The sequence below is a fragment of the Zosterops lateralis genome (assembly GCF_965231275.1).
Source record: "Zosterops lateralis genome assembly, chromosome: 3".
In the NCBI taxonomy this organism is placed as follows: Eukaryota; Metazoa; Chordata; class Aves; order Passeriformes; family Zosteropidae; genus Zosterops; species Zosterops lateralis.
Window position 1 is genome coordinate 35,121,404 of NC_139764.1, and position 12,300 is coordinate 35,133,703.

Below are 12,300 nucleotides of genomic sequence, written 5' to 3' on the forward strand. Positions count from 1 at the left end.
AGCACATGGAAGGATGTGGGGTGTCAAGAGAGCCAGGCTGGTGCAGCAGAATGAAACCAAGACATACGGAGAACAGAAAAACCAAGGCATTTCTGTGAATGGTAACATGCTGCACAGCTCAGTAGGAATTTCACATGGAGTTACCTCAAGCCCCTGCAAATAAGTCTATTTGTCTTACTCTTAATGCACATCCCCCTCCTAGCACTCAATCCAAACCCACACATATCTTGTGATAAAATGCAGAATTATGAACACAATGCAAAATGTTGAAAAATAGTATTTATTAGCACCCAATTTACATAATTATATGGTACAAATGACACTTGCTGCTGCAACATTAAATAAAGCTGCTCTTAAAAACCATTGCTTATTTCTGGAAGTCCGTGTGATTTTGCTCAGCACAGAATGCAGGTACAGTACACAGATACCCCACTTCACTACTGTCATACCAACACAAATACCTGCATGGTTACCTCAATGGGGTCTCATTTTAAATGGCACACTAACATAAGCAGATCTATATAATTTTAAATGACAAAATATTTATTTGACTTATTCAGGCAAGTGAATGTAGCTTTAAATATAACCTATCCAAGAAGATTCACAAAATATGAATTGCAGTGAAAAAGAGAAAATTCAGGGCTGCACTTGAGAAGCTCAAAATTACATTGACGTATTTCAAAATAATCTCCCTCTGAATTTTCTGTCTTTGCCATTTTAGATATTTATCCAGCATTTTAAACTACTGAGTCTTAGTAAGAAGTTTAATACTAAGTTTTTGAAGAAGCATTTCCATTTAAAGCAAAAATTTATACTTGTAATAATATACGCTAAACAAATCTTTGGAGAATGAATCACTTTCGTTTTTCTCATGTCCCATGATTAATAAGCCTTTTCAAAATCATGAAATATATTACATTTATGGATGCCTATTCCCAAGAAAACGATTTCCTTCATAAATTAGGAAACAGAATTTCTCACTCAAAATAACATTCACTTTTGTTCAACAGCTGCATTTAAACAAGATAATTTTGGTGGTACTGCAATTCTGACACGGCCTTGTACTGAGCCATACACAAAAAACTGACAAGCAGACTATTACTCAACAAGTAGGTATTTCTCATTTGGATCCAAAATTCTGCAAGACACTTGAAGCCCAACATTGTTTCAAAGTAGTCATTCAAAATTGGTGTATAAAATCATAACCTCAGCATAATTCTGAAGGGGAACCTTAATTTCCTTTAGTTGTTTGTATATCAGCCACAGTAGCCTTTTCATATCAACAATCTGCCACAGAAGTGACCCAAACCAGAAGGGAAGCCACTGTCATTACTAACGTGTTAGTGGTTATTACCTGTAGTAACTTTTCCTAAAGAGAGCTGTCAGGTATCTCTAAGTTCTAGTAGAAAAGAAAAAAGTGGATTAACACAAGCAACAACAACAAAAAAATCCAAGCTACAGTCCATATGGCAAAAGAATTTGTCTTTTTTAACCTGACAGTCAACTGAAGATAATTATGCAAAATACAAAGCAAAGCTGACAAATGTCAACACAGAACCTTACAGCAACAAAAGTCATCTCATCATGGAGTTCCTTCTACAAGTTTTTTCAGGTGCACTATTCAAGGAAAGCATAGCACAAGACTGCTTTTCAGTCTGCTTGGACTATAAAGGTACAAGAAATCAGTAGCTAACATGCTCAGTTTGCATTTCCAAAAGAAGTGCTAACACATATGAGACAGTTTTCAAAATTGATGCACATTTGCAAATGTCCAACTGCAAGGAAACAATTCTAGGAGCCACACATCTGAAAACAAGCTACATTCGAAAGCACTGGATCTTGATGACAGGAAGCATAAAAAAATAAATTCTTAATGGAAAAATATTAGCTTGAAGTCCATCATTTATCCCTTATACAATGTTTTTGGCTGCTTTTCACAAGTAATCAAAAAATAATGACAATATTTGGCTTGGCAGTAAGTCATCCTTTCCCTTTCAGAATAGTACAAATCCAGCTGTATAGATCTTTTCCCAACACCACAGTCTAATACTCTGGTGTGAGGACCAAGGGTTACACAAAATAGCCAGGAAGTAATTTTGGGAGCCTGCAATTCAAACTTGAGGGAATTGAAGAAGACTGGCCTGGAGGACCACGTCAACACAAGGCTTTGAGCAGCTTAGAAACCCGTGCATGGGGCATGGACTAAACACTGGTGTGATCTCCCAGGATCACAGCATGGCTTGGCAGCATGAGCAGGGCAAAACTAGTCTAACACACAATACCACAATCTACACTTCAGCAGGAAGAAGTTGGGCTAAGAAGAATATATTATCAAATGCCTTTTTAGCTCAGCCATAGTTTGGATTTTGTAGTCTAACATCAAGTCTCTCCTGACAACAAATCACATGAGATCCACAAATTATACCATTCAACTGGATTTATGCCTTCTGTAGTGGAATCCAGACTCTCAAAAATATCTTAAATGAAACAGCAATTCATAAGCTTTCACAACTGACTACAGAGCAGAAATACCAAGTCAGAAGGCAGGCTGAGATAACACACTAGAATTAAATGACCTGGGTGTAAGGAGGTACAAATCAGCCTTTTGGTGGTGAGAGGGGTGGGGGCTGAAGCTGAAATTTTACCACCCTTCAAAAAACGGCTCCAAGAGAAGAATCAGTAGACCTTTATGAAATTTATCCTGAAGTAAGAGCTCCCTGCAGATGAGATTTTAAGATTCTCAGGAAATGTATCCTAAAGGAAAATTTAAGTGGAAAGATATCAAGAAGCACATATCAAAAGGATACATAATCTGCACAAAAGGAGAGATAACCTGCACAGGTATGCTCATTGGCACAGGCACAGACATTTTTTTAAAGGTCACATTTCCAATCATGTTCTCTCCTGGGAATATTCCCATTAGCTAAACAAGAGCATTTGCCCGAACAAGGACTATTTACACAATAGTCATCCTAGTCCTTCCCCACCTCCCCCCAGGATTCTGTTCATCTGCTCTGCTGTATTTAACACTGTCTTTAACAACAGAGGTTATTTTTTGTAAAATACCCCTAACATAACTGGATGAATCAACACTGCTGTCCAGTTTCTCTGCTGCTCAGTAGGAATGTGGCAGAGGCTTCTGCTGGCAGTTCACAGGCGAACCATTTCTGTAACTCTGTTTAAGCTTTCTCTAAGCTTAAAGACACTGATGATGAAAGAGTCAAGAATATTCACCTATTGTAAGTCTCTTCAACTAAACACAGATCAGATTTAGATTAAATATCAGATTATCAGATTTAGATAAAATATTCTCGACACCTTCATGTCCGTATGAAAAAAATGAGCTTCCTGAAATACCTGTGCATTTTTTTCAGGGAAATCTTCTCATCTTTTCAGTCACTCAATAGTAACAACTGTGCTAAGCATCTCTACAATGCTCATGAACAGCAGCTGCCCAAGAAAACTCATTGCCATGTCAAAGATCACCACATCTTTATACAAACCAATTTACCACATGGAAGAGGTTAACTATCATATTCTGATTTCTTCATTTCTAAGAAGAAATGAAGAAATTTTCTTCCTTAATGCATCTCAGGTTGACTAGGTATTTCACAGAGGCACCAAGTAGCTCTCGGATACCTGGGACAATCAGCAAACACACTGCCAAGCTGCAGCCTGCAAATGTTTCCAAATACACATTTTGAAACACATTAATAAAACCAAGACTTGATTATCTGATAGTTATGCCCGTTTTTCAACTCTTTGTTTCCACACTTTTGCCCATCAAACACTGCTCAAAGAACACATGAGTTTACAGAAATTGCTGCTCCCCAAAATTACACTGTTAAAGCCTAAGGAGGCAGGGAAAGGGGACACATCTGTGATCCAACAAATGTACTGAAAAGGTGGTGTAACTAAATCCTTTATCTCCCACACATTTATTCAAAAGAATAAGCCTCTGTTTACTTTAAATTCACAATTGAAAAACAGTGTTGTATGACCTAATCACAAAGCTGTATGGTTAACACCATCCACTTATTCAACCAAATTACACGGGACTGCTTTAACATAACATTATTTGAAAAAACACATCCCAAAAAAATAGCCTACAGTATACGGCATATAGTTCTACAGGCTTCTTGCTAAAGAACGTATTTTATCAAAATAAAGATGAATAAGATGAAAGTAGTGAATCTTTTATGTGGAAGTTTTCTCTCTGAGGCCCAAAAATAAATGCAGACATTAGGATTTGGTAAGAGCGACACAATATTTCTACAATTCTTCCAAGCTACTCCAAATCATTCTGTGCAAACGTTTTGGTAACTGAATCAAATATGTGAAAGCAAACAGCCCAGTGAAGTAAAATAGAAGTGAGAGTGTTTAAAACTAGTGGACCAACTTTCAACTTACAGAAGGACTGAAAATTCTCTCATTAAATTAGTTAGTAAAATCAAAATCATTAGCACAGGCTAACATACACAAAAAATTATATGAGCTAACCATTAAAAAATTACCATGTAATTTAGATATGGAAAAATAGTAATGGTAAAATGCTATATACTGATATTGCAGAAAAATGTTTTTTTCCAAGAATAAGCCTTGGGTCCAGTTTTGTTTACACTTTCAATAAACATATGTATCACACTAATCAAAGTTACTAATTACACTGAACCAGGAAGAACTGCACATAAAAGGGGAACAAATAAAAATAATTTAGTGCCCTCAGAGGTCAGAAGTTCAAAGCTTGTAATATCCAGGATAACCACAAAACAGGAATTAAGTCTCCAGCTGCAAAAGAATTATAACATACTAAAAGTGAAGAAGAAACTAGAAAAGCAGAAATGCTCAAATGTTATTTAAAGGAGTTATCATCAATAAAGAAATACGATTTTAGTTCGTCAGACATCAAAAGCTTGGTCTTCCTACACAAAAGCATCGCGTTACAGAGGATAAACTCAACCAAATAACAGCCACACTTAACAGATGACCCTCAGACTAAGTCCAACAAGTTATGCATGTGGAATGGTGGTATGGATACCAATAATTGGAGAATTGAGCTTAAAGGATAAAAAAAGAAAATGCTGTGAAAAAAAAGCAGACTAAAAAAATGGCTTGTAGAAAGCAGAAAGGAATGAAAATATGGAACCAGTGTGTGCATGCAGGTTCCGAATTACAAAGACTATGAAGAATATGTAAAATGGCACAAAACATGGCTTGGAATACTGGCATGAAGTTACAAAAAAGAGCTACTAAATATCACATAAATCCTCCTGCCAGTGAGATGCAATCATTGAAATAATCTTTAAAAGGAAGCCTAATTGTTTTAGAACATATAAAATCTCACTGGCCAAGACAATACTAGAACGCACAAGTCTACAACCCTGCTTTAGCGAGCATATGGACTAGATAACCTAAATAATTTTTTCAACCCTATCTCCTATGATGATGCTCAGAAGATCTGACAGGCTCATGCACAATACCCTGCAGTCCTACAAGTAGGTGAGCAAGTACAGTAAAAAGACATTGACATCAATTATGAAGACAAGCACAAAAATATATATATTCCACAACCTCTTTGTAAGGCTACATTTGTTTTGTTTTGTTTTTTAAAGGCACCTCATCCTCTAGCTATTGCCAGCTTTTTAAAAAATCACTTTTCAGTTTGAGCAAGAGCTCAATAGTGAGAAGGAAACATCTTTCAATTCACATTTGAACAGCCACTTCTTACATTCCAATTGTAATCAGAATGACAGTCTTTAAAAACAAGCATGCTGGCCTATTAGTTTTTATATACAGCAATTTAAACAACTGTGACTACATATTGTATTGTGGAAGCAAAAGCACAACATTCATTTCATACACACACCATTATCCTTTGTGTACACAAACTCAAGAGAACTCTTAATACTAAAACATTAAAATGCACCCAAGGAGTCTTCCCTTACCAGACATATTTAATACATGTTTACAATATATATACACACATATATAATATACATAACTTGTAGATTTTTCCAAATAAATCTTTGTAATTTTCTCTTCAAAAAGAAATAAAATAATGACACTGAAAGAATATGAGTCAAGTACAGAGAATTCTCACAAAGTCGAATGCTCAGTTTTGCAGCCAAGTTTTCCTCCTTTTCATCATAACCAAAACATTTTATAAAAACTAAATAATCTGTATTATTATTGTAGTCATCTGTTTCATGGTAAAAGTTCTAATCTTATCTAAGGAAATATATTGCATATCATTATCATGAAGTGACATATGTGAATATTCTGAGCAATAAAAGGTATTCCAGGATATTTTAGCAGTACATATAATGTGTTGCAGGCTCAAACAGCACAGGTCAACCTTTTATTCTAAATAATATACTTGGTTTAAACTCTGAGATCAAGTTCAAATGTGGTCCCATCCCCAAATGGCACTCTAAAAACAACATAATCAAACCTTATTGTTGATATCTTTCAGTGACTCCTGTTTACGAAGTGTCAGTTTAAAGGTAAATATTTATTTATCAGTTTCCAGTCTTAACCTAAGGCTGGTATATGAAGAGTTGCACTGGGTTCTTTCCTACTCATATCAGCACCAGAAATCAACTCCAGCAGAAATTCTGCTTTCCATTCCCATCATAGAAAACACCAACTTCATGCTTATGAATAGTAAGAATTCTGATGATGACACATAACAGAAAAGAATCCACTCACCTTCCGTTAAGAAGGGATAAAAAGAGACTAACAGATTGGATTAAAAGTTATTTGTCAAATCAACAGAGAAGCTCTGAATAGATAAACAAAGCACATCTGTTGAGTGATTACGAGAAGCACTCATTCTTCAGGTAACCCAATCAATGGCACGTACACCCAGTGCAGTGGACAAGGTAAAAAGTCCCTCAAATGGTGCAGCTGGAAAATATCTCTAGCAGTAGCAGAATCTCTCAAACTCATGGAGCTCTGTACAGTTCTCACCTATTCCACTAAAAGGACTCATACAAAGCATCAAATTTTATCTTCAAACAAAGTATTTCACTGTTATACTTAATGCCCAGAATGATACCCTTTTTAGCAGAAACAGAAAGAGGAGATGAATGTTTGATAGCTAAAATTGTAGGACAGCTTCTTTAGAAAGCTTTGTGATAATTTCTTGTGCCAGATCTCCAAGAATAAACAGCATTAAAATCTGAATAAGTTAAATTTGCTACTACTGTATACACAGACTGCATCAGTCCATTGTTAATTGGGATTTAGACTAAAGGCTCAGTTTCTAACCATACACTAATACAGTCTTAAAAAAAATTATACAAATTTTTTTGCAAACTAAATATTTACTGAGAAACATAGAAGATGTAACAGAAACTTTACTGCATTTTAATTTATGTTAGTAATTTGCCTTCCTTTAATTGCATTTATCTTAGACTAGCAGCCAGGTGGCTGAGATTAACTATCCACTACTGCTCTCTGAACAAGATCTACTTTATTCATACCAAAGGGATGACAAAGTGCCTCTCACATGATACAGTAATGAGCATGTGAACTGACTTGGAATTAACTTTTTCCAAGTGATTTGAGTACATTAAGATTCCTCAATGAGAAGCATCCTAGGAAGTTTCCCTCTTTTCCTACTCCCTGATGCAATTAGACCCCTTCTTTCCAGTACTCCATTTTATTAATAGAGAATATGTAGACCTAGTTTCACCCAAGGCCTGCCTGGACGAAAATTCACCCTCTAAATAAAAGCTTTTTTTTTTTTCCTTTTTTTCTTTTTTTTAAACTATTTGAAACTGAGAGATTCCAAGCTCTCAGCACCAGCTGAGCTCACAGAAACCAGAACAAACATCAATTTAGAAAACAGCACCCTGCAAAACTAAACACTTACAAACATTCTCTGAATTATAGGGCAAGATAAAACAACTCATGCCCTCCTCTTCTATTTTGTGCAGCTGGTTAAATATATACAAAGCTAAAGTTGAATGGGAAGCACTCTGTCATACAAACACTTTAGCCAGGGCATCTGCTCCTGCACTGGCAATATAACATTTGGATGGGTGGAATGCCACATCATGAATGGACTCATCAAATTTTTTGCGATGAGCAGTAAATTCTTGGATGCAGGTCTTGCTTTCGAGATTCCACAAGCGAATTGAGCAGTCATGGCCTAAAGAAATGGAAAACAGTTTTCTTTATAATTTGCATGTCTGCCACCATTATGAGAAAAAGAAAATGAAATCTGAATGTACTTACTGCCAGACATCAAATATAAGCCATTAGGATCAACAGCTAAACTTGTAACTGCATCTAAGTGAGCTACCATGGAGTGGATCAGTTTTCCTTTGAAAGAAAAGATTTATTTAGGTTATTTTTTGCACTTAACTTTGTTATCTGTATTCACTGCTTATGACCCTACCACAGCTGATATAAACACCAGAAGATCTTGTCCCCTGACTGAATCATTAAAATTATACAAGAAGTGAGTATTTTAATGTTTACAGTTCCCAAGAACCACAGTAGCAGTATCATCAATGTTTATGAGACTTTTGCTTAAAGCCACTCTGACACTGCAATCACTGTGCATTTTAAATAACTGCCCCTTAAGCAAATAAAGTTCTCAGGTAAGATCCTGAATGGGAAGGAAGTCAGGGGCTGAGCATACTAAAAGCAATGAATATAAACTACATGGGAATAGGGGATAATGTTAGTTGTCTCAGAGAGAATTAATATTTTATCACAGCTTATTATAATTACAGCAATGATTTCATGTTAAAAATAAGAAATCATGGGTTGAATGTGGTAGAGGCCTAGGAAGCACTAAAGGAGTGCAAGAGGTTCCTGCCCTCAAGAGCAAAATAATTCAGACAACCAAGAGAAGAAACATAAACATAGGAACACGTAGATTTTGAAAAAGATGCATTTTATATTAAATATTTATAAACCCAATACATAGGATGTTCTAAAAGAATGGACAGAGAGATGCAAGTTCCTTATCACTTTGCCAACAAAGCTGTAAGTGGGCTGGCAATCTTTAGACTTTATTGGTGATGAGAGATTTCTGCTTTCAGAGGCTATCCAATTCTTGATATCCCTTAGCATTTGTGTGAATAATATTGATCATAATAGAATTGGGAATATGATTTGTATTATACAATGGCTATGGCTAAGACCTGCTGGAAAGATGCGTACCTGTATTGTTGTCGTAGAATTTGATGTGTCTGTCTTCATGAGCAGTGATACTAATTGGAAGAGTTGGATGGCTGATGACTCTGTTTATCTGACAGGAAGAACTGACTGCTAAGAAAAAACCCACACATGTCAGTATATGTAAATTTCTAAGTTCTTTGAAAGATTACTAATAAGAAATACATTTGTAATCAATTGAACTTGCAAAATACTTCTTTCATATATATCCTGGAAACCCACAGCTAGCACCTTCTGTTATGCACTTTCCTCTAAAATACTTTCCAAACTACACAGGACAGAGACATATATAAAACACATGTATGCCAAAAAAGGTCCAGCTTTTGGACATGGTTTTAGATAGGTACATCAGGCAAAAATGTGAAAACAAAAACTGAGTGAAAACACCTCATTCACACAAATTCCTCCTCTTGCCAAGTTCAAATTTCCTTCATAACATTCAGGACAGGAAAATAAACACTGCAGGCAGTATTTTTGAAGCAAACAAAATCTACCTCTTATTATCTGATATATATGTATTGAAATTATTATTTAAAAAAAGGATGCTAGACTATTCATAGGAGAGCCAATTTCCTCACCTTCGGTAATTCTGAAAGAGCATGCATATATGTAGATATATATACACCCACAGAGAAAAAAAGTATAGGAATTTTTTGGTTGAAGTCCAGGCATTGCTGAGATGCAGAGATTAATGCAAGAGGGGTCTTAAGAGGCATAGATTATGAAAAAACCCACAAATAGTCATTACACAGAACCTCAAATTACAGATATTGTCTTCCACATTGACTGTTTTTAGGTAATTTGCTTCAAAAGAACGTTCATATCATTTAATCAAAATTCTTATTAAAATAAACAAAATAGAGTATTACTGAAGGTTCACTTGCTACTTAAATGGTAAAGATTTCATTTTACACCTATCTATAAAAATCTGAACCATAAAGCAGTGTCAGCGCCCACAGGACACTTAGAAATTGTGAAAGTATAAATTAAGGAAAAAAACTCCACATTCATATTAACAAACTCCCCTAAAATTACTAAAAGCACATGAACCTTCATCACAGCCAGCCATCCTCACAGCTATAAAATGCCAAGCACAGGCTTATACTGAGCAGCAGAGTCCCTAAGTAGTGTGCTAGGGCATTTCAGGTGACACTTTCCTCTTGTCTAGTTCTTGTAGAAATAATAATTTATTTCTTTAAAATACATGCAAGCTTTATAGTACTCTTACGTAACTAAAGATACTAAACAGGGACTGCTGGTTGCCATACCAGTGTCTCATTTTCCTAAAGGAACATTGTGGAATTACAGCAAGGAGAAGATAAAAAAATAGAAGGGAGAAGGGGAGGGAAGAAGAAAGGTGGCTTCTACTGAATTGCACTAACTAATTTAGAACTGGTTTTTTTAGACAGGAACAAATATGTGGGTTAAAAGAAGAAATCTTTTTTACAGCACAGTAAGGAATAACCTAAAGAAGAGATGCGGCTCTTATGACAATCATTTAAATATTTTAAAACACACAAGCCAAGCCAACAAGAATGGCCTAGTCCTTTCAAAAAATAAAATTAAATTGTAGAATTCAGTGATATAAAACCCTAAGGGTGGGGGAAGAAGTATCAAAATTTTAAAAGACTCAATGTTTTACCACTGTGGCCTGAATATGAAACCTTATGCTTCAGCTTATTCTGGTCTCTTTTGTAAAGTCAGGGTAAAATAATTTACTGATAGCAGGTGCTTCACAGTATCCTCTGAAACTTCTAATATTGCCCACTGCCATGAGCCAAGGCATTATATGGGAGACCTTGTGAATTAATACTCTTTCACTGGAGCTTTGCTTTCCTCCTAGTGAAAATTTCAAATAAAGCCCAGGTCCAAATGAGCCAAAAGTACAATAAAATTTAGAAGATGGATACCTCTGAAGAAAAATAAAGAAGAATTGACACACACTCACAATTTTTAAATAAATTTAACATAAATCTTCCTGATATTGCCTCTATTTTGCAATTTTGGACTGAAGAGAAAATGGATATATTGAATCTGCAAAGATCACAAAGCTGTATTAAAGAAATCTGTGCTTTTTCTCGTGCTACTATCCCTTAAAGAGGAATTCAGAGTGTGACCTTGTTTCTTCTGTCTTATTTCAAAAGTATGCACACCCTTCTGCTACTTCAATACCCATGAGGTCTATTGTAGTAGTAACAATTCACCACTATATCTCAGAACACAGCTTATTCATAATTCATCTTGTAATTTCTCATGACACTGCCTGATTCTTTGGAAACACTGAAAAGATTATCAACAGTATCAATCTTAAACAAGCAATTTATTTTTTTCCTTTGGTTGGTTTGGGGCTTTTGATACATACTATTATCCACACTGGACTCCAGGGTAAGAATTCGTTGCCTTGTCTCCATATTAAAAATGCTAGTGTGTCCACTGTTAAATGATGCTACCATGAGGCTTGGGTCACTGCTCACAAGGTCTACTGATGAAGGGATTCCCATTTCTAGAAAACAATGTAGAGAAGTGTAGTTGGTGTAAAGAAAATAGAACAAAAATTAAACAAAAAAATTCTTACAAAAAAGTAAGCACTTCAACATCAAAAGGATCACGATTATGAAAGGAAATGTTGCATTCCAAAATATAAATTATGCCAATCTAAGTAGCTTTCCCTGTATGATAACTATTTTAATCTTGTTTTTCGGACACGTGTATCAACAACATTCTTTACTGAGATGCTGTATCTGAACTGTAGCTGTGCAGAAATCTACTTAGAAATTTAAGAAGGCAAGAACTCCCTAGCCCCTTTTCCTTCTTTTAACTGTAACAGCAATTCTCAAAAAACTCCACCAAACTCCATTGCTTCAAGTAAAAGGACATGAAATTGAAGTGGTACAACAACTGACATGACAGATGATTAACATTGTTATAATTAACTTAGACAAAATCAGAGCTTCAAAAAACACCAAAGTTCTCCAGGTGCAGATTTTACATATTGGAACTGCTATCATGTAAAGTTATATAAATACATTATAAACTTGTATTTCAAAGCTCCTGCCTATTGTGGTATATATTTGATCTCCTTATACTCCAGCTATCTGCACACTACAG

General features: G+C 35.4%; 1 protein-coding gene across 1 annotated transcript in view; it reads right to left on the minus strand.

Annotated features, from left to right (window-relative positions):
* Window positions 1-264: 264 nt before the first annotated feature.
* STRN (striatin) overlaps window positions 265-12,300 on the minus strand; it is a gene marked incomplete at its 5' end in the record, with an annotated part of 68,306 nt that continues 56,270 nt past the window's right edge. The window contains 4 exons of the mRNA XM_083855961.1: window positions 265-8,155; window positions 8,242-8,328; window positions 9,178-9,285; window positions 11,555-11,695. Coding sequence (XP_083712087.1) covers window positions 7,986-8,155; window positions 8,242-8,328; window positions 9,178-9,285; window positions 11,555-11,695 — 506 coding nt within the window. The 3' untranslated portion in view covers window positions 265-7,985. The remainder of the gene's footprint in view (window positions 8,156-8,241; window positions 8,329-9,177; window positions 9,286-11,554; window positions 11,696-12,300) is intronic.